We start from the raw sequence: 17,909 nt of genomic DNA, 5'->3' as shown, positions 1-17,909 counted from the left end.
CCTTTTAAAGGCATGGTGGGAATCACTTCACAGTCAGGCACGAAACTTAATATGCTAATGCCTTCCAAGGGAGCGATGCAGGGCAAGAAAACATAACCTGACAATTACCCACGGCAGAAAAACACTGAAAGATTTATTGAAAACCAACGGAAATTTCCATGAGACAAAGGCGATGGATCAAAACTCCAAAGCCACCGGTTGTTTTTATGAAATTGCGAGTAAAATTAACCTCAATCTGACTTGCCAGTATCGCGTTAAATTACATTATGTGTAAGGAAACAATTCCATCTCTACCAATTACTTCTCGAAAACGCAAGGTGAATATTCCAGGCTTTGATTTCTGCAAACAGAGAAAGATCTGTCAAAGCTCATTATCCAAACAAGTGCAGAGTAGGGGGTCTCAGATGAGGAATGCAAAATGGGTAAATACTGACTGGGAAGACAAATATATCACCATACATCTGGAAGGCAAAGCTAGAAGAGCCAGTTTCCTTCCAGCGATGGCACAGTTACTCTCCCCCTGTGGGTGTCTCCTGGTTGAGGACCCAGAGACGGCCCAGCGGGACCATCAGAACTGGTTTCCGAATATTTTGTTTCGCACACAGACATTATCAAGACCCCCTCAGCATAATTTGTTTACAGCTTGGAGATGGAGTGTTGGCAGTGCTCATCTCTCTCCGTGGAATAATTGCTGTGATGATAGGCTTTGCCGGGAACACGTACAGGCATGTGAAAACAAGCACCATTTTAGATTAGAGGGTGCAGAAAGTGAGCCAAGCTAACGCGCCTGCCACTGTGACATCTCCCTGCTACAATCTTCTTCTTTTTTTTTTGCTCATCAGATCAATTCTTCCTTTGTGCTCTCCGATCCTGAATGTCAAAGGGATTCCATTCATGTTTTTTTTTTTTTTTTTTTTTCCCCACACAGATCTACTGCCTCTTCTGAGGGCTGTGTCAAAATGCTGCACTGCAGGATCTGTTGTTTGAGTCTGAGCTGGTATAATCATCCACACAACTTTCAGATGGATAATTTTCTCTCTTTCTATAGCAAACTGATAACATTTTAGGGAGAGAAAAAAAACGTGTATTTGTTGTTGTTGTCTGTCATCCAGTGCAGATCTTCCTCAGTGAAGAATCTGTGAAGCATGAAGTGGTGCGTTTTTCAATTCTAGAAGCAGCATTTCTTAAGATTAAAGACAAAACAGGAGGGTAGTTATCATGATGGCTGATTGCCACCATATGTTTGAATAAAGATCATTCATAAAAAAAAATGTGAAAACACAATTTATGGCAACCAAAGGACACATTAAGCACAAGTTGCAGATTAAGAGAAAATGTCCCCGACACATGGCACGCACCTCAGCTTAGGATGTTGTTGGAGTCTTGGATGGCCCTCTGCTTCATAGTACTTAAACCCATGGATGACATATGGTCTGTGTGAACCTCATCAGTGGCTACAATCCATGTTCGCTTTTTTTTCCTGCCAGCCACCGGATCCATACCGAATCCCCCTCCGTCATCATCCCTCTAACTTTCCACCCCTCCCCACTGCTTCCCCTGAGCCCAGCAGATTACAGATATCATTATAATGGACGTCCTGGCAGGCTAGCTGCGGTCACATTTAATTTGCCGTGGCCTGATATCTACACAAGATAATCAGCATTTACACCTGAGAGTGAAGACTGAAAGATGAGCGACAATGTGGATGTGAGTGAGACAGTAATAGAATTAGAGAGAGAAGAATGACCAACACAATATGAGAGGAGAGTAAAGAGAGAGTAAAGAATATGCATTCGGCACATCATCCACGGGGACAAAAGGACGAAGTACTTCTAGTCAGATTTGCATTTTAATAAGAATAACCTACTTTAAGGCCAATGTGGATGACTGAGAGGCAAACCTGATTCAAACGGACATCCATAAGCACAGAGCTTGGAGGGAGTTAACTTTCCTTCACAGTGTTTTCCTGTGTGAGTGCTGCCCTGTCCAATTACATGCAGACAAACACGAGTGTTGTTCTTTCAAAGTAAAGGTTATAGGGTGCTCCCGTTGTAGCAGACGAGTGGGATCTCCATTGATTCCACTTGTGAGTATGTTTAGAAACTCTCACTTTTTACTCGTGTCGAAGTTGCAGGATTATGCATTTCTTGCTCCACAAATCCTTTTTACTCCCACCTGCCATTGAGGATACAGATTTGTGTATAAAAGGAAGTTATCAGCCGCCTAGAATTTGTGAGTTTGAGTTTTTTTTTTTTTTTTTTTTGCACAAAGCAACCAGAGCACGTTATATATTATATATGTTTTGCACCTATGAAATGAGCTTTCACATCTATAACAGATCAATTTCCCCAGGGCCGTGAAGTGACGACCTATTTCTTTTGAAGGGCTCCCCATACATATTTTAGCTTCCGCTGGGAGATACATTACTGATGTGAATATATTGCAGTGTGTCTTGCAAGTGCAATCTCTCATAGAATTTCTGAAAGGCTTTGTTCTACCACCATCTTAAATGGCGTATCTATCCATCCACGGTTAGCCATCAACCCAGGGTGCTGTTTTTTTTTTTTCATCTTTCACTTCACGCTGCAGAACAACCTCGCTAATATATGCAGTTTTTTTAGCACACTGTGTTTGTCCTTCACATAAAACAAGCCTGAGGTGATCCTTTAGAATATGAATGAAGATAAATCACAAGAAGAGTAGAATCCAGAAACGCATACAGCACAGAAAGGTGACCACTCCCATCCCCTCACCTCCCCCAACCTCCCCCTCTCTCTCTCTCTCTCTCTCTCTCTCGGCTCAAAGGCCTCAAGAAAACATGCTGCCAGGGATTCAGTGAGACACTGCATAAAACACCAACTCCCCATCTGCTCAAGTTTGCAAACAACATGCAGACCCACTCAGGAGGATCAGAAGGAGTTCACGTCACGTCACATCACTACCACTAATAAGATCGACACAGTTTAAAATACAAGAGAACCCGTATCTATCTGTGGATGGGAAAATATATGTATATATATACACATATATATATCCTCCCTATAAAACTTGAGTTGCTGTAAATGCAGAGCAGCCGGAACAGAGTGAGCACAGAATTCAGATCAGGTTATATGTCAGCAAAATGTGGCTAATTATATCGATGTCCTTCATGTTTGCTGAAGACAAGTATCGATGGATATCATCACACTCTCTGCTGCGGGTGTACGAGAGCTGAATTTTGTAACAATTTTGGAACACGTTGAGATTGGATTCGCAAGTTTCTTTGCTTGAAACAAGATGTGAAAATCCCGCCAAATATTGATCTACGTATAACTTTTATGCCAAGCACACAGCTACTTTATGTGAATCCTCAGTGTAGCCTGAAAGAAGAGGAGCAGAGCAGGGTTGACTTATAAGGTTGGCAACGACTCCGTTCATGCGTCTAATTTAAGAGCGGCTGCTGCTCTGTCTAATTAACAATTTACTAGGCCATCAGTCAGCCTCCCCATTGTGGTATAATCAGCGTCACTGATGTTCAAGCAGCTCGACGCACACTTTTGCATCTGCAATAGGATTAGAAGTGCCATGCAACTTTCATGGATACACAATTGTGGAGACAAAAAAAAGAGCGAGTTCCAAGGACGCGATGAGAACAACCTGCAGGCTGAAAGACGACACGGTGCAGCGGAATGAGAGGGGCAGTGTGTTTAACAAATTAGCCAGCTCTTGTTTGTGCACGCTAGGAGTTGCTGCCATATTATGTTATTGTCATGTTAAAGGAATCCACAGATGCATATTCGCTCCCCTGGGGGGGCGCTTATGTGTCCATGCAGGCTCATGCAGTCATCACAACTCTGTTTTGTCATCACGCTATAATGTATATAACTTTCACTTGTCCTTTTTTTCTAAGGGCTGGGCTGGCTTAGGCAGATTGGAGGGCTTGAACTGCTCTGTTATGCGTAGGCACATATAAAGGATTATGTTACAGTGTCAGAGTGGATTTTTGCAAAAAAAAAGAAAAGACATAAATAAATCCCCCCATAAAGACTCACAACGCCATAAAGTTCCCTAACACTAATTCATGTGGTCCTCCCTCTTCACCCATGCCCTCGTCAAGACAAGAGCCAACACTTAGTTCTGTTTTTTTAATTTGATACCAACAGAGTGCAAGGGCGCTGGTTCTCTCTCTAAATATTCTGACAGTACAATAATAACCCACAGAGAGGATTAGGGACTGGTAATCTGGGGGAAGAGAGTATTTCATTTCGACTGCTTTCTGTATATTTTTGCCCCTTAGCTTCCTTCTGTATAAACAAATAGAATTTTACTCATTTATCCACTTAGTTCTTCTGTCTTGCTGATTAGCAGTGAAGGGCTGGGAGACTGGGATAACCTAGAGCGGATGGTTCCAAGGATATCTGCGGCCGACATGCCTCTGTGTGTGTGTGTGTGTATCAGTAGGAATCTATGTGTGTGTGTGTACTGTATAAACAAATGCGGTGCTACTTGAAGGGCGCGGCCAATTAAAAGAAGCCCCTGAAGGAATGTGCTCATCAGGATGCAGTGAACATAGCAGATCCACTCTCAGATAGGCTGCTGAAGCCTGTCACTGTAACTAAGGCATTAATACCACCAAGCTCTGTAGCACAAAATATTGACATTTTTTTATCCTTTACACATTCAGAGATCGATAAGCATGAAAACAATGCATCGCAAATTGTTTAGCATGTGTTGTGACAGATACTATAACTAGAAGCCCAAGTTGTAGAAAACATTAACCACAGAATTCAAAATGTAGGTAAGAAAGGCTCTTTAGACTGAAATGTTTTAGAGTAATACCAAATGTGTCATCATGCATCACATATATAAGCTGCAAAGAATGGATCTTCCTATTTTAATTCAGCAACTACTCCCCAAAGATGTTATTATATCAGCCAACAGTGCATTACATGGAGAGAACAATTACATTTTGGACATAATTAGAGGGATTAAAACTTTTTTCCAGCAAGATTTAAATATCATTATCAACCAGTTACTACAGTTAAGAAATGTTAAATATGAATCTGGCTAAATGTGGGAGCAGTAATTGGATAGGAATGCTACTGGCTTACATAACGAGATTGTTATGTGATGTTGCAGAGAAGATGTAGAACCAAGAGGCACGTCTACACTTCTGTATTCACCCTACTGTGTCCAGGAAGACCATATGAACCTTTTGTGCTACCAAGCAGTCCCTTTTTTTTAATGTTGCCCACCTTCAGTGTGATTTGATTCATTCACAAAGACCGTGTTGACTTCTATTGACCTCCAAAATTTCATCATCTTCAAGGTACAATATTAAATCTGTGACCTTTATCGGCCTCTATTGGTCATCAAAGGGAACTACAACAACATTAGCAGAACACCTTTGAGCTGTGCAAGTGTCTGGCACAGGTAATAAGGTTTATTAGTCTTCATAGCTTAAAGGTCTTATTCATATAGCACCATCCTCAACTGTTAAAGATTCTGAGAAAAGGCAATAAATGAGAGTGGGGAGGTAGGGAGCATGCTGTAGGCTAGAAGTGAAAGCTTGAATTTCCCACACCTGGTGGGGTAATCAATGAATATTTTTGATGTGCTGTTTTGTTCTGTAGGGATGTCAACATGGTATGTTTCTCTTTTGAACACCTCCAGAGATGAGCTGCACTCTTATTAGTCTCTCTGTTGACCACAGCCAACTGGAAATGTCTTTACTTCTCTTCACTGCCTCTCCCTTTTCTCAGACCTCCCCATAAACTCACAGAACACTACACCCACACACACATTATCTCTCCCCTCCCAGCCCTCCCTCTGTGCTCGTATAAACATCCATACAAACACAAAGATGGATCAATTTCACATTCCCTTTCAGGATGCGGAAGATGCCTTGTCTCATTGTCAGTTTATGGAAAGATGTTTGATCCTACCTAATGCTACTATGCAAATGAGCTATTGTTGTTTTTCCTTTTTCTTTTTTTCCACCCCTCGCATACCATCTTTGTCTTTACGGCTTAATGCGTTCTTAAACAATTATCTCGCCACCTCAGATGCTGCATCTTGTGGCCTATTTTTGAAAATAGGGCAAGAGTTTTTTGGCAAGGCACTGGCAAATAACAAAGTTAACTAATTGGAAAAGAAAATGGCATCGCTGTATAGTGCTTTAAAAACTCCTGTAGAGAAAGCTTTCAGTTCCACCATAATAGTTTTATCCATTCATTTGGACTTTATTGGCTTTACTTGGCAGTAGACAGGGAGCAATGACACCCCTGAGCAACAGCTTTCCCACAGAGGCATTTGATCATATGCTGACTGGGTGGAAAAGAGTGTAAATTAAAGTCCCTCCTCACTCTGACACTTTAAACACAAGACACGACAGGCCATATTTTCTCCACCAAATCAGAACCCTGAGAGATGGATACCAATTATATTTGCAGCGGGGAGGGAAAAAAAATCAGACATAGGTGTGTGTGTGTGTGTGTGTGTGTCAGGATCCTGGTGCTAAATCACACCAGCCAGTTTGGATGATGAAAACTTAGCTGTATAGGGGTCTGAGGTACTCTGAGCCATTCTGTGCCAATGAAGGGGTGTGCACTTGAATTTGCATCACCCTGTGACATATCAAAGAGAATGCACAAGTAGAGGAACCTCTTTGATTTTGGTAGTTGTGAAATGCAAAGTTATTCTGTAGGCCCACAATAATCTGCAGCTTTCTTACCATAATCCTGTAGTTTCAGCCAAGTAATGAACAACGTGAGGAAGACGGGAGGGTGTACAGCGTGTTGCATAAGCTGTGTGTGTGTGTTTAGTGTGTGGGGCGGGTGGGGCAGGGTGGTGGAGGAGGGGGGTTCACAAGCTTTTAATGGAAAAAACAGAATGTAACATACAGTCGTCTCATGGTTCTGCTTATCACACAGCATCCCCCATGTCTGTGTTATTCTCACTGCAATGCATTAAACATAATCAGGTGCAGAAAGACACGCACTGACATGCCAGGTGCTTCACCCTCCCTCCTCCACCTATGCGCACGCACAGACACACACACACAGACAGACAGACAAACACAACATAACCCAGCCAAGAAATTAAAGGGGGGGGGGGGGGGGGCATTCCTGCCCTCATTAGAATATCTCCAAGTCCAGTCGAAGCTACACAAGGCCCAATAATCGTGCCACTTTGGCGGCACCCTGAGTGGGACGATGCCACGAAAACAGCAATTATAAGCCAAGGAGCTGGAGAGTGGAAGCGGTATTATTGGGCCGCCAAGCGGACCATCTGCAGACTTCATCAAAAGCTCAGCCCACAGCGGCCAGACGGGCTGAAGCGGATGCCACGGGTTAAGTTGCGATATCACGCAGAGCATATTGACGGACTCCCGCGCGCACCCGTCCTCACACGCGTAAAAAAACGCACAAATGAACGCTCTGAATTATGACTCAATTAAGAGCTACTGAGTCAAGGTCGTTTACAGCCGCACTATCAGAAACTGACGGTCCGGTCCAAAAATAAGATTATCATCTGTTACAGGGCAGATTATATATGTGTGTGTGTCTGTGTGTGTTTTGTTATATTCTCAGCCAACCGCAGGGGTGCCAGAGGAGTAAACTCCAATTAGGACACCTGATTTATCTTTGGTTGTCTCCACAGAGCGGTGACACTGCTGCACCGATGTGGATTTTTATCAGTGCGCAGTAACCCAGCGGGATCCTCCTGTCTGATTTGTGTGTAAAAAAAACTTTACAAAGATATCCTGCTGTCTAATGTCAGCTATACTCACCATCAGTAATAGCGGTCTTCATGATTTAGATGGGGGTGAAATCCAGAAGCTGTATAAATCCAAGACGAAAGAATGCCACCGTGCGCGGAGATAAGATAGGAAATCCGCTGTTTTATTGCAATTTGTGGGTAATTGCAAATCCAGTGCGAGGTTGGAAAGGTTGGACTACGGGCAACCCCTGCACCCTTCAAACTTTAGCCGTAGGTCTTCCCGAGTGGGGAGCCACGTCTTCGGCTGCACCCAAGCTCAGTCATGTGGACGAGGGATTCAAAAAAAAAAACAGTCAGCAATAAACATCCAAATTGGGATCAGTAGACTCGACACACCAGTCGACACCTCCCCAAAAACAAAATATAGGACGCGCAAACAGCCCAGGAGGGAGAGCTCAAAGTGTTAACGCGCAGGGAAGTGGAGAATCAACGACACAGGAGGAAAAACAGTATTGAATCCATGTTTCCATCCATCCAGCGCATATCCAGTCCGATCCCAAGTCCAATCCTAAGTACAGGGAGAAAAGTGTGTGCTGTATGAGCACGGATGTCGGCCGCACTGGGTGCGCGTCAGTGTGCGTTTACCACGGGAGAGAGGTGGGAAAGGGAGGGCGGGGCAGCGAGGTGCGTTTGGCGGAAAGAGACAGAAAGGAAGAGAGAGAGAGAGAGAGAATTCGAAGATGAATGTTTTATGTGTTTGTATCACGCTGCAAGAAATATTCCTTCTAATTCTTTAGAATAATTTACATTTAAAGCCAAGGATACAAAGGGACGCCTTTCCTCGCAGGTGTCTACAAAAGAATCTTTGGCACAAACAACACTGAAATGGAAAAAAAAACAAATACTTTTATCTAATTGATGGAATTTCAAGATTTAAAGAGTGAATCTGAGACTTGATGACTTATTCAGACAGAGATTTCTTGCAGCGCCGGGCTGCGCTCTAATGAATGTTTTATGTGCAGGGGTGGGTGGGTAAGGTGACGTGAGGCGAATCTATTTGGATCGGACACGGCCAGGCACGCACATGCATACGAAAACAACCCAAAAGACAGGCGGTGAGCCAGGCCTGCTGGCGGGACCCGCGCTTCCTCCCGGGGGCTGGACAGTTTGGCTGTTCTGTTTAGGCGGAGTTGTTGAAAGACGACGGCATAAAAAAAAAAAAAACTCAGGACAGACAGAATCACGAATATTGTTACCTAAAAAGAATAGTTTTATATTTCTAAGACTTGCATGTCTTTATATTTCTAACATTAAAGTGGATTTCTCATGTCCACAGAATCCCTTTTAGATGCACTTGGATGTGATTTTTTTTTTTACAAAGTGATTAGACATAGCAAAGAAGCGCACTGTCAAAGCTGATTGGACCGGAGACAAATTCAGCATCGCTCTTGTCTGCATCTTTGCTGAAACCCTGGAGGATAGCAGCCATGGCAGCGGGTTGGTATCTGTAGGTACCACACGCCCCCTACCGGCACATATAAAAATAGACTTTCAGCACCTTGGACAGAGACAGAGAAGCCTCATCTGTGGGTGATGATTCCCACCTCTCCAAATCACACCGTGGATGTGGTTGGCAGTTTTTTAAACTGTGTTGTTTATGTATTTCATTTCTTGATTGCACATTTTTTTTTCTAAATTACCTTTACACCTGATGCTTGCACTTGAAATGAGTCATTTAAATTGTTAACCAGTAGCTCCCCGCTAGCTCATTTCCATTCCACATCACACTGGCACAAGATCAAATTGCATTAATTACACTATAGTATGAGATTGGACAAAATCCAATTGATTACCACAGGGAGCAGGTCAATGGAAACCACAGCCAGGTGGGTGGTTTAGATGAGTGAGTTGGGAGGATTCAGTAGGCTAATCCCGAGCTTACAACTACCACCAATATTGAATCACACCATCGGAATATGTCAGTGAGCCACTCGCCTGGTATTTGCTCACCGTGGAGACCGGCAGGGACAGATGGCCAGTAGAGACACGGTCCAAAGCTGCCGCAGCAACCCGCTGAGAACGAGGTCACCCCGTGAGAACGGAAATGCTGTCACCTTTCACAGTTGTCTCTGTGTCTCCTGCTTTATCCCAGTGCATCCGTGTGTGGGCAAACACATGTATGTGCATAATCCTGCCGTGCTCCTGTGCACTGTGGGTTTGTGTGTGCTGGAGGAGCATTTTACTGGGCTGTTTTTTTTGTTTTTTTTTTATATAAGATGTTTTACCGAAAAGAAATAAATACTTATCAAAACAACCAACAAGGGCAGAAGGCTTACATTTTGCATTTCTGAGCATAGCATTTTATTCACCACATCCTTATCTTGCAGACTATAGAATCAGCCTTGCAGAGTAACCCAGTTCTACAAACATGTTTACATTCTCGCTGTGAAATAACTTTTTTGTGTGTATGTGTGTTATTTTTTTTTTGAGAGCTGAAACATCATTACACAGATAAGAACATGAGTTGCATATAAAAAAGGATCTTAATTAAGTCACAGCTTACAGTGTTGACATGATCGCAGAAATCTGCCATAACAAGACGTTCCAAGAGTCTTCCTAAATATATCCCCCACAGAGGATAAAAAAAACTCATTTGGCTCACTGGTTAAGATGTCTCCATGTGCCAGGAAAGGAAGGGTGCAGTGCAACTGATTACTATACCCCCTTCCTGCTCATTATACAACATACCCACTCACAACTCCGTCCTCCACTCATTCTATTATAGTATATCACAATGATATGTGCCAGCAAGTGAAAAGGACACAGGTAAAGTGTCACAGGAGCTTTGAGGCTGGAGGCCTTGCACAACGTGCGACTGTAAATTAACTACGGGCGGATCATTGCCATGCGAATGAAAAAAAAAAAAAAAAAAAAGAGATTGGGGATCTTTAATTCATGACAGTAATGAAATGAGTCAAGCTGTTGAGTCTCAAAGGCAGAGGATCCCTAGGCTGAAGCTCTACTATTCTTTTCATCACAAGTCTGACAGATCAAAAGGAGAACAGGGGCATAAATGACTTCCTTTGGTAATGGGAAAGTTAGTTGTGTCCCACTGCCGCAGGATCTACAGTCGAGCCAGTGTTAATTTTGGTATTTGAATGAAAGACTCAAGTGCTCGGTTTAGTTCACAGAATAAACAGGTTGCTGCATCGTTTGTAACTGCATTTGGTCATTGCTAGACCACATCTGGACTAGTACATTTGTCGTTTTAGGCAATAGTGCTTTTGTCCAAACCCACAGCTTGGGGTGGAAGGAATAAAATGCTTGACTATAATAATCATAATAACAATAAACTGCAAGGAAACTGAAAAGGAGAGAGGACCGGAGCTCCTCTTAGCTGGAGTTTGTGAAATACAAAAGGTTAAACCAGTTCAATACAATATGTAAACAAAGCTACTCATGTAAGTGTTCACACAATACAGAAAATGAACACGTTAAAGAAACACACAGAAAATAAGAACAGTTTTTTAAAATATTATTGATTTTCTTTATTTGGGCATTTGACATTTTCCTCAACACAATAAGAAACAATATCCCCTTACACCTTTTAGATTATGGACAGTGCTGCATAAAACTTAACCTTGTAAAACTGTAACAAACTAAGTGCAAGAAAACTACCTTTTGTTTAACAATACTTTATAAAACACAGTTTTTGCAACCACAAGCAGATGATTCAAATTCATAAGATGATCTTGACTGATGCATGGACGACACAAGTGTACATAGGCAGTAGGGCTGTGTATTGGCAAGAATCTGGCGATACAATACTTATCACGATACACATGTCAAGATACAATACGATATAAGATGTATCCCGATACTGTAACAAAGACTTTATATTGCAATTGTGTGTGTATATGTATACGCAACTCTCGTATCTCGTTGTCGGTGTCAGCCATGTTCAGTGTCAACATTGAGCTGTGTAACAACGACCACGAGACTAGAGAATAAACAGCTATCGCGTGGTGGCTTAAGCAGAGCTGCTGAAAGAGACAGTGTGCACCACAAAAGTAAGACCCTAAAATTAATGTTTGCTCATAAATAATTAATAAAAAAATCGATTTGGCCACAACTTAAATCGACCCAAATAAAATATTGCGATATTGCACAGAATCGAGGCAGAGCTGGGCATTTCCAAAGAACCCGTCCACGTTGTCAGAATCAGAATCAGAATCGTGTTTATTGCCATGTAAGTGAAGGGGATTCACATTACTAGGAATTTGCCTTAGTGATTGGTGCATACAAAGAACATATAATAATTAACATGAAATAAGATAAAACTAAGATAAAATTAAGGTAAATAAACTAAAGTAAAGCTATATTGACATGGCATAACAGACATGACATAACAGACATACAATGAACAGAACATAAAATGAGTGGCGGATGTAATGGTAAACATAGACCCTTATATGAACGAATGGAACAGTGTAATAATGTAATAATGTAACAGTAACAGGTACCACATGGGTCAGTGAGGTGGTACTAGTGTACAAGTAGTGCAAGATGGAGTAAAATCATCCAACAACAAATGAACTACAGGTGTCAGGACCTGATGAGGTGCAGATTTAGATCAAACATTTGGCCCTTATCTTCAACAGCAATTGTTAGAAAACCAAAAAATATGGGGAAAGATATTGTGTTTTTGAGAAAGTGACCATCTAATTAGAACTGGTGCAAACAGAAAATAAGGGCCATCTTTAATCTACTGAATATGTCAGATGGGGGAAAAAAATATGGAATAAATTGTGATCAGAATCCAGCAGAAAATGTGTAGATTCCGTCCCCAGCTGCTTCATCAGCTAATGCACTGGTGTATTAATATGTATGCACGTAGGTGCAGCTGTTGGACGTCAACAAGTGAAGTAATCAAGTTCAGTGCCGCTGCTAGCTAATTGTGTTTTTGTGTGCAGTTTTGCGGTATGAAGTGAAACACTTCTGTTAATCTTCTGATCGTCACACTGATGAGGCGTCTTTGAATTGAAGCTGCCCTTGAGGAGCAGAATCCAATCACAGCAAAGTATTCCCTCATAAGGGCCATTACTCTTTGCGCCATCCATTTCTTATTTGTTTTTTGTTTTTTTCTTTTGTCGCCCCCCCACCCCTCCTCACACTCCTCTTTGCTTTTCTCTTCTTTTCTTCTCCAAACTTGCAGGACAAAGAGTTCACTCTGCTCTCCCAGCTCTTGCTCATTAGGCCTGGGAGTCAGATATTAATTCTGGCCTGGGTGAAAACTCTGTCGCCATTAAGATCGGGTGACAGCTCATTTTCCTTGGTGGCCTGCAGAAGACAATAGCAGTGATGGAATTGTTTTTTTCTTTTTTTTTATCCAGTCTGTAACCTCATTAACTCATTGGAATAAAGACAATGTGGAGTTGTTTGCATTAAGCTGTAATTATGCTGATTCACTCATTTTCTCCCTCTCTCTCTTCTCTTTCCATTTGCCGTTTTAATTAGATTCTCTTCTACTCAAACATTGACAAATTGTTTTTTTTTTTTTTGACTCATAAATTAAGCACCCACCTACCCCATCACTTCCTCTACGGATTTGAGTGTCGTGCACTGACAGAAAAGAAAGAGGAGAGAGGGAAAGGAAGGTAGACAGTGAAGGAGGGCCCCATGCAAACATGCCATGCGTCTTCACTAGTCATATATTACCGGGCCTGACAAGGCTACATTCCTTGAGTCTGTCAGTGGGTCGGAAAGGACAAGTATGTGGAAATTTATTCTCCTGCAACTTCACGTGCTCAGCAGCCTGACCTTGATTTTCTTTTCAAGTGAGAGCGGAGAGAGGGGCAAAAAAAAAAAAAGAAAGATAGAGAGACAGAAAGAAAGACAGAGTGATGCTTGGATGAACACAGGCTTTGTGCATCTGTCTCATGTGGATTTGATTTGGTCTTGTCTTCCGGGTGATATGAGCACACATAGCAGATGTCAGCCATGACTTCTTCCTGCTGTCTTTTTCAGTCTAACCATACATACACCCCCTCAGGAAACATTAGAGAAATTATGCAGGATTATATCCCCACTTTATTTTCCCACACAGTTTTTAGGGAAATACTCTGTTTGCATACTCCTTAGCAGGAAGGTCATGCTTTTTGTGTCATTTAGTTCAAGCCTTGCTGAGTCAAATTTGTGTTTCTGAAATAAACTTTTTTTTATATTTGTGAGAACCTGTTAACAAGTCTATTTTCATTTTTTTTTCAGTAGATTTAAGAAAAGGGCTTAAGCTGTTGTAGCTCCCAGAGAGTGCAGTATTTTTAACACCTCATGCAGAAGTGTTGGAAAGTTGGAGCCACACTCAATTCTTTTGCTTTTCCTACCTCGCCTAAGGGCGAGAAATATTACTTTTTCTTTACTTTTTGTTTTGTTTTTTCTTTCTTGAGGGTTTTAGGGAAAGGAAGGACACAGAGTCAATAAAAACAAACGTTTATTCTCTCTCGACAAATTCATGCAATCACGAAGATTAATGTCATATGTTCCAAATTTATATTCTAAACAAATTTAGGCAAGTTTACTGTACTACAGGTGATCGTTGAATTTGTTGTTGATGGAAAGAGTTCTCCCACAGTGCCATGCATGCACAAACGCATGCAGACGATGCTGACAGGTAGAAACACATGTTGGCAGCGGTGGAAAAAGCTTGAGAGAGGGATATAAATCAATAATGCATTTTCCTATCTCTCCATGTCCATGTCAGGTCTGATGTTCTGTAGTAATTAAAAGAATATGTTGATGATTGTTTACTACCTGCATGTCTACCTGCATAGCATGATGCTACAGTCATGCATAGGCGATCTCAGTCTCCTAGATGCTATTATCTGCACAACATGCTGTTGTTATACTGTCTATCATATTAATTTAGCATGTTAGCATTTGCTAATTAGCTACGGCGGATGGAAATGTCATTCATTTTGCAGGTGTTTAGTCAGGAATCAAAGAAGTAGGGTAATGATGATAATTGTGGACTGCTGATTGGAAAGTCAAGGAGCACTGATGTAATTACCGTTCATACTGATTGTCTGCACCAGACTTTCAATCTATTTGGGTTTGTGGTGTTTATGTTTTAAATGTCTACCTTGATGTAGCAGCGGAAAAAGGTTAGGTAAGGGAACGTCCTTTGGATGTATACATCTAGTGATTGTGGTGGAATCACCAGATGATAGCACATGTAAAGCTGCTGCGGATGTTTAAGAAAATTTGGAGTACCCAAAAATGTTGCAGACGTGCAGTAATCATCATTAGGCTCAGTCTTTTCACAGCAGTTCATAAATATTCTTTTATATCTTTGTCCTTTATTCACTGAGAATATAGATTCAGGCTTCCTTAATTTGAGCATTTTTTATTCATAAAGAACACACGTTTATTCCTATTCGTATTCAGAAGTGTGTGGTCAAAAACAAGCTGCTCAGCCACCCTTGAGATCAAACAGTTCTCATCTTCTCACTGACATACTGACAAACAACAGAACAATTTGTCCTGACTTGCCCTGAACAAAGAACCAACACATAACAACGGAGTCTTATATAAATAAGCCATATTGCTGTGCCTCGGATTCCAGGTTGATACAGGTCAGATTAAAATTTCACAAGGATAGCTAAAAAGCACCAGCTGAGGCAGTACTCTCTTGGGTTCTTACTTCTTAAATCCTTCTCATCCCAGATTATTTAGGGGTCTAATACCATCTCTATGGTAGATAAAGTCGATTGCACACATCTCTAAATGGAATTAGGTAATTTGCCTCACTTCACTCAGAGTAATCTCCACAAATCTCACTTCAGCTTGATGTGATCATTTTCCTTGCGGTCAAATTTACAATATGACAAAAATTAAATGTTTGGGGAAGTGTCCAAAATGTGGTCACACAAACACAGACGCAGTTCTGCTATAAAAAAGCAGAAGTCCTACTCACCCTGTACTACAGCTGCAACGACACAGTTGAAATGGTTACCTTAGTTCCACCTATGAAATGATTAAGGGAGTCTCGGATTTGCCACTAAATTCCAGGCTGTTTCGGGGCTTCTGTTGTTCACCAGCTGAGATCTCATTGTAGTCCTAAATCAGATTGGATTATGAGCTTAGTCTATTTTTTTCAGTTCTCTCATTGTATTAGTCTCGGGGAAGGCATCACAAGGAGTGCAATGATGCAGTGCTTTTTCCCAGCACAATCAGATTTGTTGTATTCCTCAAGACAATTACCGTCTAAAGCCATTCCTTTTCAGTTAATGTAGCACGATACACCGCAAAGTTATTTGAGAGAGCTTTATCAGTTTAAGATCTTTCAATCCATCTGAGTTCAGTATTAAAATTCACATGTAACCGAGTTCATGACGTGAAATCACATAATGAGATCTTTTTACTTTGTAGATATACAGATGCTATCATACAGCGACATCAATAATGTTTTGGCATACATGTATTTCACTGCACACACACAGGAATCTGTTGGCATGTCCATGTTCCAATTCAAATGTGACTCACTTTGTAAAAATATGTCCCAATAATATGGCTTCGCGTGAGATATTGCAAGCCCGTCAAAGCGTATAATCAATCTCACACAGATCTTTTTTTTGCTTTAAGCTTACACAAGACGATAAGACATGAGCATCAAGATTGCAGCTCGGCGGCCAGGAAAAGAAATGACCCCAGTGCGATGATTAACCACCAAGAATACATGCTATATTTCTCTGATTGTCAGATTGTCTACTCAGAACTATTCATTTCCTTTAAAAATCTTCTCTGCCTGACAAGAAAATAACCAAAGGCCTTTTAGCAGAACATATAAATATACATAGTTTTCCCAGAAATACTGTGTACATCTTCCTCATCCGTTTCTCAGGTCCTCTACCCTAATGAATTTCAGATGAGGCGATTCAGTCCATTTCATTTTGAGGAACCTGCCCATGTACAAGGGGCTTCAGAGTAGCCCTGAGCAGGAAATGAAAGCTGGGTATCCCTGAGCCTGGCAGGATGCATGCGCTTACTTTGCCAGCATCGCCTATGAAACTGATTAAAAATCACAAGGGCTTCACCCAGAGGAATCTCTGTTTAGATGTAAAAAAAAAAAAAAAAAAGTGATCCGAGATCTTTTTGTTTTGTTTGAAAGCAGAAGCTGAGCATGCTGGTGACACTAGCCTCTGTTGCACAACAGCCAAAAAAAGCATCTATACAAGGACACATGGCAGACTGTATTTACATTAAAACCAGTACTGTAAGTGAAATAATGACTCCTACTCACCATCCTCTCAAGGAGCACACTGCATTCTCTCATCTGAACACGCTACAAATTCATAAAGAAATAACTGTATTATGTAACTCATTGTGGGCACCGGGGGACTATGTATGGACAGGCTTGTGAATCGAGGACTAAAATACACCGACAAATGCTCCAAATATTCTGGCATAGTCTATTAACACCTCGTTCTATTTCTAAAAAATATTCACCGGTGGTGATTGGTGGCTCGTGGATTAACGTGTGACGAACGTCACATGTTCTACAGTCACAGATTTTACTTCTGAACCTGCCATCTGCAGAGCCTGGCTCCACACAGGGTGCAGCATTTGTTAGCATTTCTGAGACTCTGTGGGACATTTCTTGAAGCATCTTGACTCAGAGAAAAGATATTATTAATCAGAAGACAACTTAAGAATGAAGAAAAAGCAAAATCAACACTGCAGTGAAGGCACAAAACTGTGGTTTGGTTATCAAAAACTTGAACATAGTGTATCACAGTGCATTGATTAATGGGTCATTGATGAAGCTCCACATGGTTAATGTATTGACCTGCATGGAAATGAAAATTTTATCGGTTATTAGTAAGTTCAAAGGTTCGACTTTATCATGCTAAAGTAGAAGATCTGGTCAGCTGCCTTCATATAATCCCCTGGATAACAGCTCTCACTTTGTCTCACCGCCCAGGGCTACTGGCCATCCCTGCAAGAGGTCAGCAGGAACACTCTGTGCTCATAAAGACAGGCCAATTAACACACCTTCTCTCAGAAACCTGCATTACTTATTTAGGATCCCTCCGTAGGATGGGAATTGGAATGGGGGAGGATGTAGGAAGAGATGAAGGAGATCAATGGAAATGTGGAGTTTAATTACCGTCAGCTCGGCAGGCCATCTTCACAGGACTAAATCCTTGGCA

The 17,909-nt window shown here is 41.5% G+C and overlaps 1 protein-coding gene across 1 annotated transcript in view; it reads right to left on the bottom strand.

Moving 5' to 3' along the window:
* Positions 1-7,881, bottom strand: part of rtn4r (reticulon 4 receptor) — a 34,755-nt gene extending 26,874 nt beyond the window's left edge. The window contains exon 1 of the mRNA XM_028414591.1: positions 7,772-7,881. Coding sequence (XP_028270392.1) covers positions 7,772-7,793 — 22 coding nt within the window. The 5' untranslated portion in view covers positions 7,794-7,881. The remainder of the gene's footprint in view (positions 1-7,771) is intronic.
* Between the last annotated feature and the right edge of the window lie 10,028 nt (positions 7,882-17,909).

Source organism: Parambassis ranga, chromosome 9 (genome assembly GCF_900634625.1).
Source record: "Parambassis ranga chromosome 9, fParRan2.1, whole genome shotgun sequence".
NCBI lineage: Eukaryota > Metazoa > Chordata > Actinopteri > Ambassidae > Parambassis > Parambassis ranga.
The sequence above is the reverse complement of the archived record's forward strand: the minus strand, read 5'-3'. Positions and strand labels throughout refer to the sequence as shown.